This window comes from Oncorhynchus kisutch, linkage group LG13, assembly GCF_002021735.2.
Source record: "Oncorhynchus kisutch isolate 150728-3 linkage group LG13, Okis_V2, whole genome shotgun sequence".
NCBI classification, from domain to species: Eukaryota; Metazoa; Chordata; class Actinopteri; order Salmoniformes; family Salmonidae; genus Oncorhynchus; species Oncorhynchus kisutch.
In genome coordinates this window covers 11,106,045-11,132,521 of record NC_034186.2, presented here as the reverse complement: position 1 = coordinate 11,132,521, position 26,477 = coordinate 11,106,045, and the positions used below count along the sequence as shown (strand labels likewise).

Below are 26,477 nucleotides of genomic sequence, written 5' to 3'. Positions count from 1 at the left end.
TGTTTGCCTGGCATTTACATGAGCTTCCTGTTGTCAGGCCGAATCTACACACTAGGCCTAGCTAACAGAAATGACTTTGATATCAAATACAAACATGGTGAATGTTATTTATGATTTTAAATGTACTCATTTTCAAATTCCAATAAACAAATGTGTGCCGTAGCTAGCATTAGAAGTCAATTGAAAATGGCTTCAAGGTCAACTGATTATGTTCATAATGATAGTTGACTGTAGGCCACAAAGCTTTGTTTATCCTATGGCTGTTGCATCTGTATTTAAGAGAGTGTAGGCCTATAGTTCAACCTTTATTTAACTAGGCAAGTCAGTTAAGAACACATTCTTATTCTACAATGACAGTCTACCCCAGCCAGACCCTCCCCTAACCCGGACAACACTCGGCCAATTGTGCGCCACCCTATGGGACTCCTCATCACAGCCAGTTGTGATACAGCCCGGGATTGAACCAGGGTCTGTAGTGCACCCCTACCACTGAGAGGTAGTGCCTTATACCACTGTCTCACTCAGTCAACTTAACTCTCCTTGTGTGGAACCATGTGTCTACTATAACAACCTCCACAACACAGAACATTCTTTTGGTTGTTCACCCGAAACACACACTGTTAACAGCTGTGCAGTATTTCACTCAACCTCTTCAGCTCGAGTGTTTTCTGTGCAAAGCAAAACCTCTCACTATTATAAGATCTGTGATCATGTGGCACTGACAGCATGGCGGTCATGGGAAGTCCCTGGGAAGAGACGAGAGGGAAAAAGTGGGAGAAGGAGAAACAATAGGAAGAAGATAGACAAGGACAGAAAAGAGAGGGATGAATAATGAAAGGAAGGAAAGGTAGATACAGAGTAGATGTGTGGAGGTTGAAGTTGATGGTTCTCTCTCTCTTCCACTCTCTCTCTCATCCTCTCTTTCATCCCATTTCTCATTCCCTCTCTCTTTCTCTCCTTCTCTCTATCATCCCCCTCTCACTCACTCACTCACTCACTCACTCACTCACTCACTCACTCACTCACTCACTCACTCACTCACTCACTCCCTCTCTCTCTCTCTCTCTCTCTCTCTCTCTCTCTCTCTCTCTCTCTCTCTCTCTCTCTTTCTCTATATCTGTCTCTCACACTCACTCACACACACTCACCATACACACACACGTACACAGACTCCCCCCCCCCCCCCCCTCTGACTGTCTCCTCTGTAATGAGCTCCAGATGTGGAGCTGAGGGGGGGAGTGAAGGGGGAGGAGGGGGGTAGCAGCTTGCATGTCATCTGTGCGGGTGGAGAGAGAGACGCCCGTCCGAAGGGACCCTGTCAGTCCTGATGGAGTGGCCAGGGCCTGGGGCGAGGGGTGCGGAGGACAAGGGGCGAGGAGGGGTACAGGGGGGCGAGGGTTAGAGGGGTGAGGAGGGGTACAGGGGGGCGAGGGTTAGAGGGGTGAGGAGGGGTACAGGGGGGAGGGGGTCAGAGAGGCTGTACATCTGGAATCACTTCAGGTCAGTCTGGCCTGGCCGTGAAAGGTGAGCCAGGGCGCCACTGTGCTGTGCAGATCTGCAAAGACCACGCACCCCTGGTACCTAGTACTATCCCATATAGACTACCATACAGCAAACCTCCACAGTGACCAATGCCGTCACAAACCAATATGGTCAAAAACAAGCCCTAACACTGTCTTAAAATAGTCCCTTTCTCATACACAACAAGGTGTAGGGACGACAAGCTGTAAAATACATTGGATTGCGCTGCAAAGATGTCAAACACCAGCAGTTTTATGGCAGGATATTCAGTGTCAAGTTAAGTCAACTAGTGTTTGTTTACGACAGGTTATGAAGGGCCAGTGAGTAGAAACACCTCTCTCTGACAGCCGCTGAGCACAAAGAGGCCACTGTGCCCACACTTTTAGAGAGAGGATTTCCCTCCTCGTAAATATCTGTTTTTTAAAGATGGAATATTTTTGTTTGTGGTAATCAGCAGATCGTGAAAAGCTTGAGGTTTGGAGAGTAGCGTTATTCTGAAGAAGTCTGTCCCGGGGTTATAAAACACTTTTAAGTGGACATACACAACTTTCAAAAGTCATTTTCTCTCCAAATGGTCACCAATTATTAGATTTTTTTTAAACAAATCCAATGTTTGAAATGGTCTCTGTTGCAGTTTGCCGAATGGAAAAATGGCACTTGGTGTCATGGTTATTTTACAGTATGAATGATATCTATGGATATGGCCTCCTTAGGAGCATAATATTTGTTCCTTTTTATTTAGCAGAAGTCTTGAGCCATACCAAGATCCAAGTCACCGTAGAAAACAGTTAAATCAAGTACAGGCTTAACTGAATGAACCACAAAGACTGAATGCAATATTACATTTTATTCAATAGTTTGGAGAATGGCCTCATCTCCGAGGGAAGATCCTCAGAGCCAGATGTAATGGCAGGTAGCTATGCGGGACTACTGGCCGGGCATCGAACCCGCCGCTGGGGTAAAGGAGTTACAATGACGCACCTTAAGGTTATTATAGCTGCTGGTGGTGGGGAGGTGAATGGTTGTTGAAAACTGTTGCTGAAAAACAGCAAGTGAGAGAAGGAAGATAAGTTGACATATGAATACATCCCTAGACTTACGACCCATATTGGTTGAGCGAGAGGAAGGTGATAATTGCAAAAGTGAGCCCATAGGTTAAACATCAAGCGTGAGGAATGTGCATAATGGTGCCGTGCTTATAGGCTATAGGGTCAATAGGTGAATGTCATTCTGCACGTGGCTAATAGGAAAGAGGAGAAGAAACAAGACACTATGCCCATAGAATAGGAAACAGAGTGAATTATGTTATGCTTCCTGGATGAAGTTAAACAAGCTTTCACACCGGCCTTCCTGATTGAACTTTGGTAAATTACATTTGATATGATTCCCTTTGGTCAACACATTGTATTCTAAAAATAACTGCCAATATTCTAAAATTCTAAATATTCTAAAATTCTAAATATTAATAAATTCTAAATATTAATAAATTCTAAATATTAATAAATTCTAGATACTCTAAAAGCGGCCTCCACATCTTTCTATTTAAATAGTTTAAATCTCATGTAGATATTGTGGCTGGATAGTGCAACCCTCAAATAGCTTTCAACCGTGTAAGTCTGACACAGTGGCATTACTTTGCTTGAGTTTATTAATATACATGATTATCTGTTACAAATAAAGAATATCATACAAAGATGAAGCGAAACTACGGTCTTGGATTCAGAAATAGGTTACATTAGCCTTTCCTGTGTAGTGTACCATGGCATTATATGAATCAAAATGCGTCAGGAAAAATGTTTGCTTGTCAGTGGAATAAAATGGAAAGAAATGTGAGAAGAAAAAATATTAAAACGTATAAATGTTTGTAACCTCCCAAGGATAAGTCCTTGTTGATGTTGTTGTTGTTGTTGATCAGGAAGTTACTCATCCCATTCTGCTGTTATAATCCTATTGAATGCTCTATAATAAAAATACAGGAAACTCCATTTGAAAAGTCGTCCATCCTGGTGTCTCCTCCTCATCTCCTCCTCACCCCAAGGAAGTGGTCACTGTGGTCTCGACTGTGAATAAAACTAGAAATGGACACTGACAGCCTGACAGTCAGATTGATTCTGTCAGGATTTCCATATCTTTGGAGACTAGCCTTTCATTCAGTCAAAACCAAATTGAAAGAAAGAATAAAAACAGTCATTTGCTACAGCATCCAGTCCCAGTCTAGATGTCTTTGGTTTAATTGGTTGATCTCTTTTGTTTAATTGGTTAGTACAGACAGCGACAGTTCAGCGATGCTCAGGATAGGAGAGACGCGGCTCACAGAAACAGCCTCTCATGATTCCCCCGCGTCGCTTGCTTTCTCATCAGATGCTTCAGGTTTGCGGACAGTATAGGAAGCAGGTCCATCGCTATAGCTCCGGAACGAGAGGAGACTTCAAGCTAAAATGGAGGGCAGATCTTAATCATCCCTGTGGGGGCCAGGCAGGGGTCTTACTGTCTGTCTGTGTGGGACAGACATGTGAGAGAGAGAGAGAGAGACCCCAGCCCCACCATGAAGCCTCTCTCTCCCCCCTCTCTCCTCAGTTGACCGTGGGCACGTGGTTCAAGCTGTACTCCTTGGCTTTGAGCCGCAGGTTGGCGATGCTGTTAGCCATGTTCATTCCCTGGGATGTATTGGGGTTGGAGCATGTGGGGGGGTAGGTTGCCATGGCACTGGAGGAGAGAACGGTACAGAGGGCAAAGGTCAGATAGAACTGTAACCAGCGGCGATGGAGCCAACATGACAATGTGAGTTCAACTAGAATAGCATTGTTATTAACATCACAGAGCTCATCATGAGGAAAAACATCAAATGTGTTTAATTGTTCATTGCTGTAAAAGTCAAGATTTTGGCAGTCTTTTTAATGATGACTGAATAATTCATTTGTTTTGACTTACTCTGGAAAATACCAAGACACATCAAGCCAAAAAATAAAAAAATAAGGAACCACATGTAGTAAAGTGAAAGAGTACTTGCTTTGTGAGGGCAGCATTTTCTGTGGCACTCGCATTGGCACTCCCTCCGGCATTGGGTACCAGCTTAATAAGAATATATAAATGGTGATGTATGTGTTAGCACCACATTAGTGTGATATTATTCACTGGCATTACTTCTGGTCATGTGACTATCCACTATAGTGAGTACAGCCGGGCCAGAAAGCCATCCCAATTTAGTCATTTAGCAGACGCTCTTATCCAGAGCGACTTGCCTACATTTTATTATTTGTCCCCCGTGGGAATCAAACCCACAACCTTGGCGTTGCAAGCTCCATGCTCTACCACCTGAGCCACATGGGTTCCCCACTGAGATACAGTTGGATAATGGAGCCTTTGGTCATAGCGCCCAGGCCAGAAATGTTATACTTAGTTTCATGGGGGGGGGGGGGTTTACTGTAAATCACAACCAATGTAACCAGAGGCACAAAAAATCCTGCCCAGTGGAGCCTGCTGTTGCTCTAGTGTTTATTATTTGGTATTGTATAACAGAGAAGGTCACAGGGATCAACAGTGGATTTAATACGGTTTGTTTTCCGATTATCACCTCATCACGAGGGCCATTGGATCTCTCATTCCTCCCTCGTGTTAAGGAGAATGGAGAAAAGGAATGAAAAGAGAGAAAGACTGACCTGTTTACAGATACTCTGTAGTTCTAGAAATAGGACTCACTCTATATTGTGCCACCATAGATTATACAAAACATTCATGCACTGTGTTTTTAGAATATTATTTTGTGATGGGTATAAGAAAGGTCATTGGAGAGAGTGTAGAACTGGCAAAAACTGAGAGATGGAGAGGAAAGTATAGGCCTGACTGAATTTAACCACTAAAACTATGACAAATAGGGCCAGGTTTTTCTACTGTTACTTGTAACACAAATCTTCAAAAAACACACTATTGACTAAACCTGACTATTGTTTATCAAAGCCAAGGTCGAATACAGTGACTGTTTCATTGGATCCAGGTGGACCAAAAGAGAGATCTGGAAGGGTTAGTGTCAATATGTGGTGTATGCAGGTAAGAAAGGAGGAGGAAGTGGTGGTGGGGTGTTAGTGAGGTGAGAGGGGGTTGGAGGTTAGGGGTGGTGGGGTGTTAGTGAGGTGAGAGGGGGTTGGAGGTTAGGGGTGGTGGGGTGGTGGGGTGTTAGTGAGGTGAGAGGGGGTTGGAGGTTAGGGGTGGTGGGGTGTTAGTGAAAGGAGAGGGGGTTGGAGGTTAGGGGTGGTGGGGTGTTTGTGAAAGGAGAGGGGGTTGGAGGTTAGGGGTGGTGGGGTGTTAGTGAAAGGAGAGGGGGTTGGAGGTTAGGGGTGGTGGGGTGGTGGGGTGTTAGTGAAAGGAGAGGGGGTTGGAGGTTAGGGGTGATGGGGTGGTGGGGTGTTAGTGAGAGGAGAGGGGTTTGGAGGTTAGGGGTGATGGGGTGTTAGTGAGGTGAGAGGGGTTTGGAGGTTAGGGGTGATGGGGTGATGGGGTGTTAGTGAGAGGAGAGGGGGTTGTAGGTTAGGGGTGGTGGGGTGGTGGGGTGTTAGTGAAAGGAGAGGGGGTTGGATGTTAGGGGTGATGGGGTGGTGGGGTGTTAGTGAAAGGAGAGGGGGTTGGAGGTTAGGGGTGGTGGGGTGTTAGTGAGGTGAGAGGGGTTTGGAGGTTAGGGGTGATGGGGTGGTGGGGTGTTAGTGAGAGGAGAGGGGGTTGAAGGTTAGGGGTGGTGGGGTGTTAGTGAGGTGAGAGGGGTTTGGAGGTTAGGGGTGGTGGGGTGTTAGTGAGAGGAGAGGGGGTTGGAGGTTAGGGGTGGTGGGGTGTTAGTGAAAGGAGAGGGGGTTGGAGGTTAGGGGTGGTGGGGTGTTAGTGAAAGGAGAGGGGTTTGGAGGTTAGGGGTGATGGGGTGGTGGGGTGTTAGTGAAAGGAGAGGGGAGAGGGGGTTGGAGGTTAGGGGTGATGGGGTGGTGGGGTGTTAGTGAAAGGAGAGGGGTTTGGAGGTTAGGGGTGATGGGGTGGTGGGGTGTTAGTGAAAGGAGAGGGGAGAGGGGGTTGGATGTTAGGGGTGATGGGGTGGTGGGGTGTTAGTGAAAGGAGAGGGGTTTGGAGGTTAGGGGTGATGGGTAGGTGGGGTGTTAGTGAAAGGAGAGGGGAGAGGGGGTTGGAGGTTAGGGGTGATGGAGTGGTGGGGTGTTAGTGAGGTGAGAGGGGTTTGGAGGTTAGGGGTGGTGGGGTGTTAGTGAGAGGAGAGGGGTTTGGAGGTTAGGGGTGGTGGGGAGTTAGTGAGAGGAGAGGGGGTTTGGAGGTTAGGGGTGGTGGGGTGTTAGTGAGAGGAGAGTGGTTTGGAGGTTAGGGGTGATGGGGTGGTGGGGTGTTAGTGAGAGGAGAGGGGTTTGGAGGTTAGGGGTGATGGGGTGTTAGCGAAAGGAGAGGGGTTTGGAGGTTAGGGGTGGTGGGGTGTTAGTGAGAGGAGAGGGGTTTGGAGGTTAGGGATGGTGGGGTGTTAGTGAGAGGAGAGGGGTTTGGAGGTTAGGGGTGGTGGGGTGTTAGTGAAAGGAGAGGGGTTTGGAGGTTAGGGGTGGTGGGTGGTGGGTGTTAGTGAGAGGAGAGGGGGCTGGAAGTGGCATTAAGGAAGGGGTGGTAGGGTTAAAGTGTGGTTATTGCAGGAGCAAGGGGTGAGAGGGAGCCTGGGGTCTGAAGGAGAGAGCGGTTGGATCTGTGTTTTCGGTGAAAGGGGTAGAGCTATGACAATGATAGGAAGGGGGGGGGGGTCTACCTGTAAGGAGAGGCACTGCCCCAGGATAGGTAGTCATTTGGGCGGGGGGCCGGACGGGGTACGATGGGCTGCTCGACGGCCGTGACGTCCCCAGAGTAGGACTTAAGGAGCGAGGCGTTCTTGCTGGCCAACATGGCTCGCTCGTTCCGACGAAACTTTGCTCTTCTATTCTGAAACCACACCTGGGAAAAATACATACAAATGAGCGCACGTTCAAAGAATTAATGTACAGTAGTCCCTCAAATAAAAGCAGTCCAATTGATAATGACAGTAATTATAGACGTTTAATTTAGCTACAGTTTATAAACTACTTTTAATACTATATAAATCCTTCACACTATATCTCTATGTAAAGTGTTATTCATATCTTAATATTTCAGAACTTATATCATATTTAACTCTTGAATTTAATGATATCAACTACTTCTCCATGAGATTCATGTTTTACATTTTACAATGTGTAAAAAAGGATTAACATGCATGTTTTAAATGTTGTTGATTTTTAACCTTTGTTCATATCTAATAGATACTGTAACACTGAGCCGTATCTCTCAGCACGCCATGATGATGAAATACTGTCCCTTCAGTGTCGAGTCTTCCATACTCAACCACACACACACACACACACACACACACACACACACACACCACATGCCTCCTTTGTTAGCAGATCAAGGGCCTGAGGTTTGGGGAACTAATAATGCCGTTCCTCACTCTGAAATCAAATCCATTATTAAACGTTTTGGGAGCGCCGAGGCTCGGGAGGCACAGCTTTACGCAGCGCCTCAGGAATGAGCCCAAAGTCTCTTTTATCAAAGGATTTCTGCATCCCGCTCTGGTACGAATTAATCGCAGATGTTCGCTCTCTTTCCTTCACTCTCTTGTTCAGTCTCTCCCTTTCTATCTCTTTCTTCAGCTCTCTCCTTCACTCTCTTGTTCAGTCTCTCCCTTTCTATCTCTTTCTCCAGCTCTCTCCTTCACTCTCTTGTTCAGTCTCTCCCTTTCTCTCTCTTTCTCCATCTCTCTCTCTCTCACACACACACGCACCCACACATACACAACTGTGCCATCAAGATCTACCCAATGTTTTTAATAAATATCATACAGTTGTCTGATATAGAGAAATAGCCTGCAAGGTCCTTGGGTCCTAATAGTTTCCATGATTAGAGGACACAAGAACGTGGGAGCCTGAGGATCACCTATTAGGATTATGCTGTGGAGTCCTCTTTATGATGAGATAACACAAGAACGTGGGAGCCTGAGGATCACCTATTAGGATTATGCTGTGGAGTCCTCTTTATGATGAGATAACACAAGAACGTGGAAGCCTGAGGCTCACCTATTAGGATTATGCTGTGGAGTCCTCTTTATGATGAGAAACACAAGAACGTGGGAGCCTGAGGATCACCTATTAGGATAATGCTGTGGAGTCCTCTTTATGATGAGATAACACAAGAACGTGGGAGCCTGAAGATCACTTATTAGGATCGCCTGGCTGGGGCTATTAGGATTACAGTATGCTAATGACTGGGAGGTCGTGGTTCTCTGTGGCTCAGTTGGTAGAGCCGATGAGGCCACCCAAACTAAAAATGTATGTTTAGGATAAAAGCATCTGCTAAATGGCATATACTGTGATCCTACCTGCACCCGTGCCTCTGTGAGGTTGACCCTGCGTGCCAGGTCCTCTCTGACGAAGGCGTCGGGGTAGTGTGTCCTCTCAAACACCCTCTCCAGAGCCTGCAGCTGGCTGCTGTTGAACGTAGTTCTGTTCCTCCTCTGTTTCCTCTTCTTCTTCTCCTCTGCGTTCAGCTGCTCATCTACAACACAACATCATGGTCAGACACAGGAAATACTTTGCACAGACTAACTGTAGAATATGATCTGTGATCTAACAGAAACAGTAAACATCCTCTCACTGTTGGCTGTCTGCTCCCAATAAGTATTTTTATATCCTACATTTGTTTATCCCATTTATACGCATACAGGTTCACACAGATAAACATACTACGATAGAGATATATGTTATATTTTATACGGTGTATAATGTACCTAATACAGGTACACACACATAGGCTTACAGTACAAAAACACTTCCTGTCAATAGCACCATATCCTCACTGTGGACTGTTTCTACAACCCAGTTTGTTGTCATCATGTAACGTAATGAGAGAAAGAGGGAAAGGTAGAGGTGGGGAGAAAGAGAGAGAGAGATATCGTTACAACACTGTATATAGCCATACTATGAAATGTAATTTGAAATGTAATATGAAACATAATTTGAAATGTCTCTATTCCTTTGGAACTTTTGTGAGTGTAATGTTTACTGTTCATTTTTTATAGTTGATTTAACTTTTGTTTATTATCTAGTCCACTAGCTTTGGCAATGTTAACATGTTTCCCATGCCAATAAAGCCCTTTGAATTGAATTGAATTGAATTGAGAGGGAAAGCGAGAGAGAGGGGGAGAGAGTGAGAGTGAGAGAGAGAGAGAGTGAGTGAGTGAGTGAGTGAGTGAGTGAGTGAGTGAGTGAGTGAGTGAGTGAGTGAGTGAGTGAGTGAGTGAGTGAGAGCGAGTGAGTGAGTGAGAGAGAGAGAGAGAGAGAGAGAGAGAGAGAGGGAAGAGAGAGAGGAGAAGAGAGAGAGAGAGAGAGAGAGAGAGAGAGAGAGAGAGAGAGAGAGAGAGAGAGAGAGGAAGAGAGAGAGGAAGAGAGAGTTGGAGGGAGAGAGAGCAGGAGAGAGTGAGAAGACTTTTCTTGTCAATCACCAACTATGTATGCTTTATTTCTCTCCTCAGAGGATGTATAACCTCTTCTATGACCTTATTGTACTGAGAATGTTATAATTGTTACTGTTGCTACAGTGGGTGAATGTGTGAATCCAAATTAAGCCTACAAGTCTCTTTTGGGGGATAGTTGCACAATTTCACGCAGAAGAACAACCATTTACAGTTCTCAGTAAGTTCCCACAATGTTGTCATCTTTTACCCATTCATCAACGGAAAACCATGATGAATGCACTGAACAACAGCCATAACGTTTCTATTAAAAGGCCTATTCTCTTAGTAAGTTTATTTTCTTTATAGCAAGGCAACACAGAATGGAGTATATATTAAACTTCATGTTTCTCTTTATTTTACCAATCACATTTTCTGTCGCCTATTGCTGTGGTTGGCCTTGTGGTCGAAAGTTTGGAAGACTCAAGAAGGCCCCAACATTTATATGCTAGGGCAGGCTTAACATAAATGTTAAATCAGTACCTTGTCCATTTCAACGTTTTAAATATGTAGGTTTTATATCAGAGACTAATAATACAAACAAAAAAAATTGCCCACAGTCGACATTGGGAACACAGTCGACATTGGGAACACAGTCGACATTGGGAACACAGTCGACATTGGGAACACAGTCGACATTGGGAACACAGTCGACATTGGGAACACAGTCGACATTGGGAATACAGTCGACATTGGGAACACAGTCGACATTGGGAACACAGTCGACATTGGGAACACAGTCGACATTGGGAATACAGTCGACATTGGGAACACAATCGACATTGGGAACACAGTCGACATTAGGAACACAGTCGACATTAGGAACACAGTCGACATTGGGAACACAGTCGACATTGGGAACACAGTCGACATTAGGAACACAGTCAACATTGGGAACACAGTCGACATTAGGAACACAGTCAACATTGGGAACACAGTCGACATTGGGAACACAGTTCCAGGGCTATAAGAGGCTTATCTTAATTATACCATTAACGATCAAATACTGTGTAAAAAAAGTTTGAAACTAGAATGTATAAAATACATGTATTATGTTATGCTAATAATTTATATTAATCTGAAACCAATTGTAAATTCTGTAAAGTTGCAATTGCACTCATTGTAATAGGGTATCTTGTTGTAAACTAATGATAAAAGAACAACTGCTAAGACACACGTAGCAGCAGACGATATAACAGGACATAAAGGCTATTTCTGTTATTATGTTACTCATATCAATTACATGTATCATAGCGTAATGGGCGTGGGAAATGGGCTTCAAAAATCATTATTAGGCTAAATAATTGTGCATAAAAACATATACACATTTTTTCAAATACAACGATTGCCAAAATAATATAATCGATATAGGCTATTTGTTTCTATCAAATTTAGCTGAGCTTTATTCGTTTCCAAAAAGGATCATGTGTAAATTTCTAAATTACAAATTTAAACATGAACTGAAAATCTATAGGATAGTTCTGCACTAGGAAAATACCCACTGGGCACAAATGTCAGTTCAACGTCTAGTTTTGATTTACATTTGGTTGAGTTGTCAACTAAGGTGAATTCAAAGTGAAATCAACCAACAATGTCACTATGTCATTGGATTTAGGTTGCAGGTTGGGTGAAAAAAACGAACTAAAACCCTTACATTGATGACTTTTGCAAATCCAAACTGTTTTCCACGTCATCAGTTATTATTCTTTTTTTTATGATATGGAAACAACGATTATTCAACCCGTTTTTGCCCAGAAGGTATGTTGATTGTCCCTGCTAAAATAATACATTAAAATCATGTTATTATGTGAAGGCCTAAGAAATATAATAATCTGAGCTGAAAACATTAGGCCAAAGGTGCAGTTGTTGTTTGCATACTGACAAATGGCGTGATGCTTTACTGGAGGCTGATCGAACCACATAAGAAACCTTTTATGTGGTAAACGGGGTGAAAACCATTCAATTTCAACGGATGCCTATAATCATGATGATTTAGGCCTTAACCAAATTATAGTAGTCTAGAGCCTACTGCGATCTGACTCCATGAAAAAAATGTTTATGGGAATTAGTTAAAGCTCGTGTGAAATTGTTGGTAATATATTGTAAAAGTAAGAAAATTCACAACGATGAATTATGGGCTTTGCATGATGTTAAATTGTCCAAGCTATGTGTTCCGCCTCCTAATATTACACGTTTACTGCTTGTTTTCTATAGGCCTAAATGTGTTTACGAATACCAAACATTACGCAAACATCCCAACATGATTAATTACGGAACATAGTTATTCTTGACAAGCAGATCTAATGACGTTGTGTTATTTGATCCCGTAATTGTCACAGCCACGTCAACAGGACACATCCGATAATTATGACAAATGATTATGTAGAAATATTCTGAAGTTGTTTGACAAGCGAAATAACTGTGAATTAACGATATCAACTTGCGCCTTCCCTTACCCACGTTTCTCACATACCTCTCCTCGAGGTCCGATTTACCCGTAAAATAACAATAACACTCATTAAACCCTAACGTTTCTGTCAACCTCTCCAAATGACTCTGGATAGGAGGGCGTATCACCCGGGACCTGACGGGTTCATTTACTCTCTCAACAGTATGGCTGAATGGGGAAAACCCGCTGTGTTCTTTTGCTTTTAATGGGGTGTATCCAAATTGACTTCTGTCTCCTCTATCGCATTTAAAAAATATATATATAGACAAACCACATTTCAGGCTATCCTCCTGACCCATCTAAGTCATCAAGGCAGTTGTGGACGCCTCCATAGTAGTGTTTGTTTTGATTTATTATTGTAACGCTTGCCTTTCCCATAATATTTATTTTGTTGACCATATCCACCAACATCGCCATACTTCGTTGACGTCAAAGTGTTAATGGTAAATGAATGGTCGTTTTCAGTGTAGTCGTCAGAGACGATATATTACCACGAGTCACGAAGGGACTCTATATTTCAACGGGAAAAGACTGCAAGACTTAATGAAAATAAATGAAAGTAGCTTGCAGTATTGTGTTCATAATTCTGTACGGTATTTGTTCACACTGTACACTGCAATTCTTCTCCAAAGAGGCCCACTCAAATTACCGATGGCGCACACCAAAATGGGTTCAAACCTCAAATCATGCGGATTATTTTGCGAATTATTAACAACATGGGTTCCTATAGTTTACACGATATAGACCTAGCCTGCATTTGCTAATGTAGCCTAATAACCCATTTCTGCGTTAAGGTGTTAATCAGTCCCGAGTGTATAGGCTGCACTTGGTGTCCACTTCTTACTTACTCTCCTGCTGGGTGGTGTCGCTCCCACTGGTCAGCCCCGGGGACTCCAGCATATTCCTCCCTGCCTCACCGACACTCTCGTCCGCCTGTGTCCCAACCATTTCCCTGGCCTCCTCCAGATCCAACAGGTGGCTCACGGAGAAGTTCTTTTTGGCTTGAAGGTTTTCCAGATTCGATGTAATCGGACTCTCCAAGCGATTTGATATCGTTGCTTGCCTGTCCCTTACATGTGCATAGCTAGAAGTCATGACGCAAATAGGATACAGTAGAAAAAAACTGAGCAATAATAATAAGCGAGCCAAATGTATCCTTGCACATAGAACGCACGAACAGGAACAGCGCCTACAAACCAGCCGGAGAAACCTCAGTTTTCCAAGCAAAGCACAGTTGCTGCTCACATCCAGACGCAGCAGCGGCAGTAAACCAAACTTCTACAGATAGAAGAAAAAAGCTTTTCCCCTTGTTTGTTTTCCCTCGATCACAAATCTCTACGCATCCGGTCCATCCATACACGCGCATAAACAACAAATAGAGTCTCCATATAAAATCACAGCGTCCTGCATCTGGGTTTTCAAGAAGTCCTCTTAAAAAGTCCTCCCCACTTCCCACTCCTGTTGACTCACGGTCGCAACTGACTGAGCTTAACTGATGCCGAACAGATGCGCTCGTGTGTGCGTAAAGCTGGCTCAGCTCAGGGCTGAACGCACTGGGAAACTGACTCTGCAATGGCTAAGGCACCTTTCTTGGAACTATTGCTTTTTCTCAGTGAGAATCAGTCGACTCTCTCTTGCTTTCCCTTCACTCTCTCTCTCTGCTTCTCTCAGTCTCTGCTTCTCTCTTGCTCTGGCACATCAAATGAGGCGCACGCTGGCACGCTGCGGATGCTGCCTGAACCAGCCGGGGAGTAAATGAAACTCTGAGACTCCTGGGAGGGTAGATGGACCATAATAGGAGTCCGTAATTACGTGGCGATGCTTGTGTGCTGTTTCTGACGTTTCACAGAGCCCCTCGCTACGCTCCCGTCCTCCTCAAGCTCTACCCTCCCCTTTCAGCAGCAAACAACCACACCAACAACATCTCCACCACCCAAAACCCACTGATTAAGGCTTTTTAACGAATCTCTGGCAACCTTAACCAACCCCTTGGACCCCGCGGCGGGAAGAGCCCCAGGAGCTCTGGAGGGGAGGGATAATTATCACCCCATGTGATGATAGCGTCAGTAAAGAGATTTTAACTGTCGGGGTGTATCGGCCCCAGACCAACCCAATCACTATTACTGTTCAGGACGATTTATTGTCAATGTCTCCTCGTAAAACTGTTATCAGAACAGCAATTATGCAGTATACTTTGAATAACCACATATCTAATGAACATGTTGCCATGGGCCACATGTTCATCAGATATGTGGGTATTCAAAGTATACTGCATAATTGCTGTTCTGATAACAGTTTTACGAGGAGACATTGACAATAAATCGCCCTGAACACAAATAAAGAACCTCTCCTTTCCAGCTCATATAGCTAGCTCAAAATAATACCAAATAAAAACAATGGTAAACAATACATTCTTAATTAATCAACTGTAATAATGCCGTTATTGGCATTGCTTAGCTATGATTCACCCTGGCACACAATAGGCTATAACCAAAGCCAAACCCCAGACATTCTAATAGGCTGCACAAGCCGTTGTCTGACAAACATACATTTGTAATACTTTGGGTTTAGTGCAAAATTCTATTCAGAATTGTTGGAATTGGGGTCTCATTTGTGTGCGCTCTGACTGGGGGTCTTGACAGGGGGGCTCGGGGTGGGATAGAGGAATGGAGGGATGGAGGGAGTGACGTGTTTAGATGGCAGGAGTATAGACCCACTATAGGCTCCATACTGCCGTAGACATCCCGTAGATTCCAGCCACTGATCTGGGGAAAAAAACCTTGATGCCATCAAAGGGACGCGGATTGAATCCAGATGTTATTTTCTCGTTCTTTCCATGTATTTAATGAAGGCGCGGGGATAGAGTAGTGTTTTTCATCATTAGTTTTCCCTCCAGATTTTTTTTCCCTGCCTACACGTTCATTCCAGTGCCAGTGTCGAAAGCCTCCCAACAGTCTCGGCCTAAAACTCCAAGCTCCATCTAGGCTACTCTTTTCACTCCCGCTTAAATAATGTTATACGACAAAGTTACGACAAAACCTATTCCTTCGTGTTTGTCTGGCCAAAAAGAAAGGTCAATGTTACTCTGTATGAAATGTGCCATCCGAAGTCTGGCCTGACCTTTGGAACTATAGGTCTATTCCGGCAAAAAATAAATATATTCATATGATTATTTCTCATTTAAACTCCTTATAGCCTGCATACTGATATGCATACCGTATTAAGCGTGGCACATGCATGTACAAATATCGTATTCAAAGTAGCAAAGGGAAGTTTCAGGAGAGGAGAATATTTGTGAAATGGTTTTTAACATCAGCTATTGCCGCCTAAATGCCCATAAAAGCCCCAATCTTGCACATTTGCAAGGGTCAAGCAAACATGTTTTGCTCGATAAAGGTCAAAATGTAAACAGCACTTTTGTAATTCATATGTAATTAAAAAGCAGAAACATCGTTACCAATCCATCCAAGGAATCAAATTACGCCCATGCGCTATAGTTGCGTCTTTACACACGTGGACCATTGACCCTTGATTGTCATTTCAGGCAAAGGCAATGATTAGTCTGACAAAAAACTCATACTAATTCCCCGTTAATATGTTAATGGTTATATAAAAAGCACAAATAAATCAACGTTTGAGTTTCCATGTCTCCATTATGTTTAACTTCTAGGATTTTTTTTCACCGAATTTTTTATCCTTGTTAAACGTAATAAGCTCAAATGCACCGACATATTACGAACAATGGGGAAGAAACAACGAATTTAACGTAAATGGAAAAAGGGAGGAAAGGGAGACGTGCGCAGTTACAGTGAAATACCGTTATTGCGTTGCTGTAAACCGATGTCTAAGATTCAATAAGATAATTTGATAACACACTTTACACCTAATTTTGGCCATCTTCATAACAGTTCAATCATTGTTTCGTGCATATTATGTGCAGTTAAGGAATTCTCTCTGGATATTCAAAGAGTGGCTACAGGCATAAGAGAAACGTAAGGTACTAGGCATACATCCTTTTGATACATCATTTGTGAAAGCTGTGTAACAGTCAGTAAAGATAGGCTACAGAGAATCTGAGCAGGCATTTCACAGAAAAAACATTTGGGAAAGAAAGACGTTTTCACTTTTTCAAGCAGCAAGAATTGTGTACCACAAGTAAAATGTTGAAATAATCTACACATAATGTATTTTGGGGGGAATACCTGTTGTTTCAGACAATAACATGAGTACAGAAACATAAAATACAGTGTAAATAATAACCGAAAGGTTTGAAATAATGGGCAATAATGTCGGCCTACTTTAACAAGGCCTATTGGGTTTTAGATTTTAGGTTTATGGAGCAATGACATGAAGTATATGCTCTAAAATATAGTTCCAGCTTTGGGACGCATGAAACCGTTGCCTACAGAAGAAGGCAACAGCAGCCGTTGGCTTTATAATCAGAATCAGCGCTGGTGAATTAATTTCACACGCGCATGGCTTTGTAAACTCGGCGTGTTGTTTAATCGGGAGCAGATTGGTTTTTATGTCGGAACACAACACAGGCAGTTTGCAATTAGCGTGAGAGAGTTTTCAATGTTGGAACAATAGAGGTAGAGACTAGAGAGAGAGAGAGACCGTGTCGCATGTCCCTTCAGAGTCGCATGGCCCAAATGGCAGAGAGGGACTGAAATTTAACACCCAATGACGTATCGGAAATACGGTTATCAATACTATATCCAAGTGGAAACACTTGCAGTAAATTATCTACTGTTATACCACGAACCAGTAAAAATTAAACAGCTTCTGTGCGTTCAAATTATTTAGATGATCTCGATTAGAAATGGCCAATGTTGATTATATTGTTATTGAAAACATCTGCCAATTGTGGATTCGAATGTTGTAATCCGAACTCGGTGCCTGCGCGAGGGATTTGCAGTTCAACAGGTCTCAAGATGAGAATTCCCTCGTCGCAGCAATCAGTGATGGAGAGTGGGTGGAGGGGATGGGGGGGCAACACATAGTTTCGCGTCCAGGATATGGAGAGTCAACTAGGAGGCTATTTTACTCCCAATTAGAGAAATAAAGGTGGACATGGGCCAACGCGCTAACCCAATAGGCACTAAGGGTCACTGGACAGCACTGCAGCCAGCCAGTCAGCCCGGCCGACAGAGACGCATGCTGCCGACTAAGATGAGTACAAGTTATTCAGCCAAGGGCAAGGCAATATTTCAGCTAATACACCACTAAATCAGCAACAACCGAAAAACATACAAAGTGTGTGTTTTCATTGGGGGAATTGAATAAGCGCTGGTTGGTTGACCAAACTGCAATTATCCTTAAAGTCAATGGCAATGCACATGCAGGCCTAGTAACCTTCAGTGTTTCTCAGAACAATTTTCAACAATTTCGATGCGTATTTACATAATTATTCAAACACAGGCCTACATTTTTTTTTATAAGTAACGAAAATTCAAAGTAGGCTAAATTAAACAATATACAATATAAAATCAAATTAACTTTCGTTCAATAAGCTATATACAGGCCTAGCGGTTTCTAAATTAGTAATTGTATGTCATACACTTAAAAGAGAAAATGAATATGTCTGATTCCATATCATATCTGATAACATGAGCAGGCTAGGCCTGGCCTGGCTTAAATGCTTATTACACTGATTCCACGGGTCATTAAGCCCACATTATCAACATGAAAATGTATAGCAAAAACTGTTTTTCTCTCTCTCTCAAATTCTAATTCAGGGTAGGCATATGTTTCACACAGTTCCATATATCTACAGCTGTATTACCGATTTCGATATGGCTGAGGCTAACAAATATACCTATCATTTAGAAATACCTTGATAAATAACGTGATCGAAGAAGCCCAAATATAGGCTACACCTTGGCCTATTAGAGCCTTAACACTAAAATTATTTTTTACCGCCATAAGCAAACTGTGCAGTGCAGTTATAATTGAACTCTCGACCATGAACTTTAACTCATAAATAATTAACAAATAGCCTATCAGTTGTTTAATGTCAGTGTACTTTTTGATAGGCCTAATTTGAAATTAAAAGTGTACTTTTTCCTATATATGTTGAAAATAAAAGCGCACCAGGAATTAATTATATATAGCATATTCATTAATTAAAACATTTGGGCTATTGGGCCAAAGCCTTAATTATTCATGATTTATGCAAATACAATTCATTTTCCATACTCCAGTGTCAAGGTCAAAATTCAATAACGCCGACGGGCCAGATGGCGGAGATTTTCAGTAAAAGTTGATCTCACAGCTTCTCTGTGGTTGGTTCTCGGGTTACACGGCCCTTCTCGACCTGTCTAGGGACGCTAGCGCCACATAAATCACACAGTGCTCTAGAAGTCTACTGCTTTCTGAAGTTGTTGGGCTTTACCGCTTCACCAAACCCAATGGCTAATAGTCAATTCCAATTCGTGTTTTTGTATACTTCTACCTTATAGCCTTTAGATTCCATAATAGTTGGTCACATACCCTACTGAATTAGGGCGGCCTCTATAGTTAAATTAGTACAAGTCAGCTCTATATTTTTTCAATATGATTTATCCCATAGAAGAACAGTCGCTATACTATTTTCTGAGGCATAGATGCACTATTAGGCCATAAGCAATGGCCTACACGCAAATACCGGTAGGCTTTAAACATCCATCAATAAATAACACATGGTTATTAAATCAAATTAGTAAAACATCATCATTTCAGGCAGGATATTAAACGCATTAAAGCGTTGACCTGTGAGGTGGCGGGGACATTCAGTGGTCACTCACTACTCGCTAACTAATTAAAAGAGCTGGGTTTATGGTCTCCCTTTCAGACGGCCAGATGTGACCAAAGCGCTGTAAAATCTGAGCGGTTTACAGAACGCTTACTGCACTTTAAAATGACTTGAAAAAGCGATGGGAGTTCAAAACTATTTTCACTTAAACTCCACTACGGCACCACAAGCTCCAATAAGGAATCAGTTTACCTTACGGCACCTAGAAAGACAGAATGAAACAGATCATTCAAAATACTAATTTCGTATAATGAAAATGACAAAAACAAAGCAAATCATAAGAGATAAGTTTCGTATGAATTTAATTATTTTACTTAATTCATACTAATTTAACCAACAAATATGACATGAACAGCATAGAAGTGTTACAATGAACAGGTTTTGTGCAGTTGCATTCATGTTCAGAATATATATATTTTAAATAAAAAAATGAACACATACCCAAATACTAACCACATAGTGTAAAATACATGTTTAAATATCCACCCACTTTTAATAAGCCCATTTCCATACAAAACAACAGATGTTAGATTTAAACAAATTCACATAACATTCATTCGAAGGATAATTTTTGAAAAACAAACCACTTGGTAGCATTTGGTACTCCCTGGCACACACAGGGGCAGAACGCTGGTTTTTACACACAAAACAACTAGCTGCAGCACACTCATATCAGATACATGTTATATTGCTGTAGACACATTTGTACCATAGAGCGCCACTGAAAACAAGCTGTTCTAAAGCCATAACAGTAAAGCAGCAACATGCCATGGAGCAGTTCTCTCAGAGCATACATACATTATGAGATATCACCTTACCATTCCTTAGGAAGCCTGCTGGAGATCTACAAGTCTTTAATATGCCTGAGACAGAGTTTGGTTTTGGGAAATACCAGCCCTTCGATAGCAAAACCCCAACAGATATTATGTTGATCTACAACATACAGAGAGAATAGATCTGGCAGCGCTGCTTTGTGAACACAAGTATCTTCTATTCATCTGTAGCCTGGATCTGCACAGAGGAACATTCAGGGGTTTAATGTTAACCACCTCCTTTCAGCTTCACCATAAAGACAAAGCAGGCCAATTTAAAAAAAAAAACCGGCTATGCTTTCAGTTCTACATATTCTTGGCTAGGCATGACACAGAGAGTATTCACTTCGGATGTAAATATTGTGCAAAATAAGTGCTTGAAGCATTTTTGACACAGCCACATTAAGAGCATACAGACAAATCCCCCGACAAACAGTAACAAAATACCAATGTTGTTCGCTCCACAATGAAGACTTAGTGAGCCAGTTCTCAGACAGTACAAATCTAAATGAATTTCCCCCAATGGTAGAATGTTTATACATATACAGTACACAGGATTGTTACACAAAGAGGAAACATCCCCTAATGGATGTATTGGACATACAGTATTAATATACTGAAGCTAGATAGTAATGGGCAGGACTGACATTCTGGGTCAGTAAGAGTCTGTTACTTTGAACAGTGAAAGTAAGGGCTGACATCTCATGGACCACCCCTCTCCTCGTCTCAGGAAGCAGAAGCCGGGGCTTCAGCCTCGCTCTGCCCCGCTAGGGGGATGTTGGCCGTTTTACAGTCCTGATCGCTCCCAATCACTGCAGGATAGTCCTGCTGGAGCATGGCACCGACTGCCTGTGTCTCAGTCTCTACCCCTGGTGTGGACCCTGTATGTGGGGGAGACTGTTCATTTGTTTCTCCCTGGTTCTCCATGAGACTCTTCTGCTTCCTCTCCTCCTCCTCCCGCTTCCTCTCCTCCTCCTCCCGCTTCCTCTCCTCCTCCTGGTCCTCCTCCGTGGCCTGGAGGTGTAGTTGCTGCAGCAGCTCCTCCAGCTTGTGGGCCTTGCGGAGCTCGTTCTGCTGGATGATGGCACACAGGTGCTCCGTCAGCTGCTCCTTTATCTCCGTCTTCTTGTGGAGGTCCAGCTTGGCCGTCACATACTCAGACTCCGCCTTCTCATAGCGCTTCCTGAACAGAAAAGGAGACAGACAGATTTATTAGGAATTTGTTTTATAGCAAAGGAAGGAATACATGGCCTACCTCACCTGACAAAGACTTATGTGAAGTCGAAATGTTGTTGATTTGGGTTCAGAAAAAAAGTCACTGTGGAGCAGCAACATTCCTTGTGCAGGCCACTCATTCCTTTATCTCCTTAAATAGTTCTTTTTTCAGCCCAGCGTCATTATTCTCAAGTTTAGGTTGTACTTATTACCATCCTTTTTTCATATCTGAGAGGGGACATTGTTTTATCAATGTATTGGGATGTACTGAAGGAGTATGCTGAATAACCTGTAGGGAGCAGTGTTTCCAGAGTTTGAAAGAAGGAAATGTTCACTGCCATATCAGTATAGCTACAGACTGCTGTGGTCGATTTTTTATTGGTGATACAACAACAATAATGGGTATTAATAAATGGATGACCTCCCCTGAGTGAAAAACACCCTGATTGAAAAGAATCCCATCTCCGGGGCAAGGATTCAGCATGTTCTTCAAATTGTGTGTTACCTTGCAGTGTTATAGTCCCAGCTGGCCTGCTCTATCACACCTCTCAGTATGCAGATGTCATTGGACACCATATTGTCCAGAGTCTGCAAGTCTTTCTGGATCCTCTTCAGCTTCACTGACTCTGCCTGGGTCTGTTTGGATCTGTGTACACAGAAAAACAGGCATTCGGGTGAATTTATGAAAGAGTAACCACAGCAAGTGTCCAAAGGAAACAAAGTGTATCAGAATAGCTGGTAGTGATAATGTGAACTACGGCATCTGTCCTTACTTCTCAGCGATGGTCTTGGTCAGGAGGGCTTTCTTGCGCTTATTCCTGTCTTCCATCATCTTTTGGTCTTGCTGAAGCAGCTCTATGCGAGTCTTCTCCCGACTACAACAACGAGGAGCATTAACACCCAATATAGAGAAAGGCAATCAACAGACATGAGGATGATCTACAGACAATAAAGGACAGGCCTAATTAGCCTAAGATAAGTATTCTTCAAATAAAATCACTGCACTCTTCTTGGTTTTTGGACCCTGTCAGTGTCAACAACATTACTGCTATGCCAAACTAAATGAATGTACAGGCAACTGTGAGATCATCATAAGACATTGATCTACACCTAATTTATGATAACAAAGACTTACTAACAATTCCACCTCTTGTTTTTCCAACTCCTTGACAATCGGCGATGTGTCCTCTGCTGGTGCAGGAGCATGGTTTACGGCAAGGGTCTCTTTTTGGCTGGGTTCCTCCACCGGCTTTGTGGGGGTGACAACGGGCTGGATGACAGCCTTTGGCAGGGCCTTAGTGGGCTGCGGCGGAGGCTTGGTTAGCTGCTGCTCGGGTGGTAGTGCAGACGAGTCGGGTCCACTCTTCTGCTGAGTGGCTAACTGGAGGGCTCGCTCTCGCTGCAACTGCTGCCGACTCCGGTTAGTAGGAGCTGGTTTCCGTCCACGACCTAAAGCCGCAGGCACCGCCTGGTCTGATGAATGAGGTAAAACAACAGAGATACAGCAATACTGGATATCGATACACTTTACAGACGTAACTAGCTACTGAATTGACTAATATGGACAGCCGAATCTTGGCTAAGCAGCTAACTTTATACTAGCCCTTGATCATGAATCTCAGTTTCATTACATTACACATAACAGTCATTGGACGAAGGTGTCTTCTGTATGCATAGTTTTGTTAAGCATCCCTGACGGTCAATTTGAACATACATACATGTCATTGTGTTAAGGTTTTGGAAACATAAGTACCTTATCTTTCATATCAGCTGGAAATATTAAGTTGATACACACCATGATAGGGTTAGTGTTCCCACATGGCCATACTTCCATGTTACAGGGTGTGGTTACAGAAAACAGAGGGATGACAAGAGGCGACCACCTGTGCTAATTAGCTATCTTGTGCGCTCTGAACACCTGTGTGTAAGCATAATTTGAGAAGTGAGCAGAACTGTAGTTTCATTGCATGGAGGCACCCATAGCTGTAAGGAACTATGCAAAGCTGCTACAGTAAGTGTATGTTTTTTTATTTGAAGGATTATTTCGCACTGATGAAAAGGTCATATGTTTTGAAAGCCGTATCACAAGCAATGATTACTGACGTTGGGATTGTAGTTCACATGAGGCAGTTGTGGGCGAAGCTAATGGCAGAACAGAAGACCTAGAGCCACCTAGAGTTTTCATGAGCTAACCTTATGTAAGGCCAAAATGTACTCTTAAGTAGCCTACCATTACTCCTTATGGTCCAAGGATCTAATGTTATTTTCAGACAAAGATTGTTTCGGCTGTCAGAGCCAACCAAATACTCCATCTAAACGTGAATCGATTCTCAATTGCAATAAGGTTCTAGAAACATAAAGCCCTTTACTTCCATGCCACATCAAAAATAACGTTATACACTGTTTTCACCGGATTCATCACAGTTGCAGCCAACAGTATTTTTCAGTCACAACACGTTTATGTCGGCCTTCTTCAGTTACACACAGGTGCTTGGAGCATGCTAGATAGCTAATTAGCACAGGTGGTCACTGTCTTCTGTAAACAAGCAGTGTAAAAGAGAGGTTTAGTGTTCCCACACTGCCATAAAGGTGTACATCAATTTAACATTTTAAATCATTACTGCTCTCTGATATTAAAGTCACAAAGGTCCTTATACTTCAAACTGTATCGCACGAGATGCATGTTAATGTTCAGACAGAGTGTCGGATCGTAACAAAAAAAAACTACAGAAGATGCCTTTGTCCAATGACTTAGTGTGCGTCCGTAAATTCGTTCTGGCTATCTACTACAATTTCAGAGCACTCTCGTCTGAGTGTGCCAGAGCGCAGAATAACTGATGAATTTACAAACGCTCTACACCCGTCGAATATGGTCGGTGTCCGTAAACGTCGGCAAAAAAAAACGTAATTACATTGTTGCCAACAGCAGTTAGTCACCTACGCTATGGATAACATGAAAATAACCTAACCAGCTCTGATAAAGCGAGAAAAATGGTCAGTGAAGTGTTGTCTGGAAGTAGCTAGCCAACGTTAGCTCGGGTGCTTGACTGCTGTTCGTTGTGAGGTTAGAACGCTAACGTTACTCATCCGCCAAAGCGTCCAGTGATCCGAGAGCAAAACGCTTTGAATTTACGAACGCCCAGGGCGCACTCTGTTACTCCAGATTGAATTTACGAACGCCCAGGGCGCACTCTGTTACTCCAGATTGATTTTACGAACGCCCAGGGCGCACTCTGGTACTCCAGATTGAATTTACGAAAGCCCAGAGCGCACTCTGTTACTCCAGATTGAATTTACAAACACAACCTTGTGCAATGTAATATAACTAAGTCATGATTGTCAAGAGCTGACGTTATGCTAGCTTGAAGTCAAGTTTAAGTTACCTTTTTGCTGCAACTTTCGTAGCTCCTCTTCCGAAAACCCTGACCACCCAGCCATTTTAAGATTGATATCCTAGGAATATAGCGACACGAGATATTTGTTAGCTATTAAATATTTATCGAAACCATCAACTTAAAATGCTAAAAGTAAGTAACAATCCAGTTAAACTTTCTACTTAGCCGCCATCTTTGTTTATTGATGCCACGTCAAAGACCCCGAAAGGGACCAGTGAAGGACATAAGAAATAACGCCTGTTTGATTTTATTTAAATTCAATTTGTAGTTTATTAATTCACATGATGTGATATTCACCGGTTTATGTGCTGTTAGACTAATTATAAAACACGCACAAATACTCAACTGAAATTGGTTACCAAGCAGAAAGCTTTTTTTTTAATCATGTAAAAAGAGAAACACTGGCAAATACTTTGGACACTAGTATGCTTCAGAGCCAGAGTTTGTCTAAAGGCCAGTTTATACTTGGTCTAACGACATGTCTGTGTGTAGACGATTAGAATGCGACGAATGTCGCTGGTCAAAATTACTTTTAATTTATACTCCGGTGAAATGTCTGTAGACCGTCGCTGCGACTGTTAGTTTCCTTGACGCACAGACACGAACAAATGTATCTGCGACTGTCGCAACGTCCGTTGTCGTGGTTACCGGACTGCCACAGCAACCAGACCAAATCAAATCCAATGTTATTTGTCACATGCGCCGAATACAGGTGTAGACCTTACAGTGAAATGCTTACTTACAAGACCTTAACCAAACATGCAGTTTTAAGAAAAATCCCTACAAAAATAAAAGTAACAAATAATTAAATAGCAGCAATAAAATAACATTAGCGAGGTTATATACAGGGGGTACCGGTGCAGGGGCACCGGTTAGTCCACGTAATTGAGGTAATATGTTCATGTAGGTCGAGTTCTCCTGTCACAAGATGCGAGAGTTCTAAAATGCTCCTATAGAATGACCTACTTTTATTTCGTTACACTGTGGCAGTAAGCTATTTTCTGTTAGTTCGCCATTAGTTTGTAAATAATTATGTTGTCTTGGATTTATTTTCCTGTAATAATGACTAAAAAAAGGGCTAAAGGAAAGACTGTCAGCTATACTCTGCCTTTGGTGAGTCTCCTCATTATTTTAACTGGCTAGCAATGAACCATAATATTGTTTAGAAAGTTACTTTTAGTTGCCTGGCTTGTTAGATTGACGTTTACGGAATTCATTTTTAATCGGATGGGTTTATTTGTGTTATGCAGAGTCTGCTGATGTCATGCAGAGTCTGTCAATTTGTGTTTATATATTTTCATAATGACAAGTTAGATGTCGGATAGTGCTGAGCGATTGACCGACATTTCTGTTATTTTTCGATTTTTAAACCACTAATTGACCAACGTCGGTTAAATTATTTGAATTCTATTTCGTAAATTTTTTTCTGTGACCTCAATGCTCACATTGCACAGTTTCTCTAAAGATAAATCAAATCCAGCCTGAATTATGCGATATATTAGGGAGTTGTAGTTTGCAACAGGCCAATATTCTCAACCTGGTCTCATAGACTAGACATAACATAGTAAATGTAAATCCGGGACACTCAAATGAGAATGACATGTTACTCTTGCTATGGTGACAATCTGACAGATGGTTACTTCAGTAGGGTGGTTGGTCGGGGTGGATGGGTAGGTGTATAACGCAAACATCTAGTAACCTAAACGTTGTGAGTTTGAATCTCATCACAGATAACCTTAGCATT

At 42.6% G+C, this 26,477-nt stretch overlaps 2 protein-coding genes across 3 annotated transcripts; both read right to left on the bottom strand.

Moving 5' to 3' along the window:
• Positions 1 to 2,353: 2,353 nt before the first annotated feature.
• On the bottom strand, positions 2,354 to 14,454 carry prrx1b (paired related homeobox 1b). Of its 2 annotated transcripts, XM_020497627.2 has the most exons (5): positions 13,367 to 14,454; positions 8,939 to 9,114; positions 7,298 to 7,479; positions 4,532 to 4,593; positions 4,049 to 4,227 (listed from the first exon to the last, which is right to left on the bottom strand). In XM_020497627.2, exons 1-5 carry the CDS (start codon positions 13,611 to 13,613, stop codon positions 4,172 to 4,174), a joined length of 723 nt encoding a protein of 240 aa, XP_020353216.1. In that variant the 5' UTR covers positions 13,614 to 14,454; the 3' UTR covers positions 4,049 to 4,171. The 2 variants fall into 2 exon arrangements, with proteins under 2 accessions (XP_020353215.1, XP_020353216.1); XM_020497626.2 differs by lacking the exon at positions 4,532 to 4,593 and having other exon boundaries at positions 2,354 to 4,227; positions 13,367 to 14,358.
• A 5,142-nt stretch (positions 14,455 to 19,596) lies between these two features.
• Positions 19,597 to 24,954, bottom strand: gorab (golgin, rab6-interacting). Its single transcript, XM_020499559.2, has 5 exons — positions 24,722 to 24,954; positions 22,478 to 22,811; positions 22,112 to 22,213; positions 21,844 to 21,984; positions 19,597 to 21,306 (listed from the first exon to the last, which is right to left on the bottom strand). Exons 1-5 carry the CDS (start codon positions 24,774 to 24,776, stop codon positions 20,850 to 20,852), a joined length of 1,089 nt encoding a protein of 362 aa, XP_020355148.1. The 5' UTR covers positions 24,777 to 24,954; the 3' UTR covers positions 19,597 to 20,849.
• Positions 24,955 to 26,477: the final 1,523 nt, after the last annotated feature.

Excerpts from the sequence above, each read along its gene's own strand:
- prrx1b (XM_020497626.2), bottom strand. The coding sequence starts at position 13,613 with ATGACTTCTAGCTATGCACATGTAAGGGACAGGCAAGCAACGATATCA. Across the intron at positions 7,480-8,938 it reads TCACAGAGGCACGGGTGCAG|GTGTGGTTTCAGAATAGAAG; the intron begins GTAGGATCACAG and ends TATTTTTCCCAG. Across the intron at positions 4,228-7,297 it reads GGCAGTGCCTCTCCTTACAG|TGCCATGGCAACCTACCCCC; the intron begins GTAGACCCCCCC and ends TCTCTCCTCCAG.
- gorab (XM_020499559.2), bottom strand. The coding sequence starts at position 24,776 with ATGGCTGGGTGGTCAGGGTTTTCGGAAGAGGAGCTACGAAAGTTGCAG. Across the intron at positions 22,812-24,721 it reads ACGAAAGTTGCAGCAAAAAG|ACCAGGCGGTGCCTGCGGCT; the intron begins GTAACTTAAACT and ends CTCATTCATCAG. Across the intron at positions 22,214-22,477 it reads GAAAAACAAGAGGTGGAATT|TCGGGAGAAGACTCGCATAG; the intron begins GTTAGTAAGTCT and ends TCGTTGTTGTAG.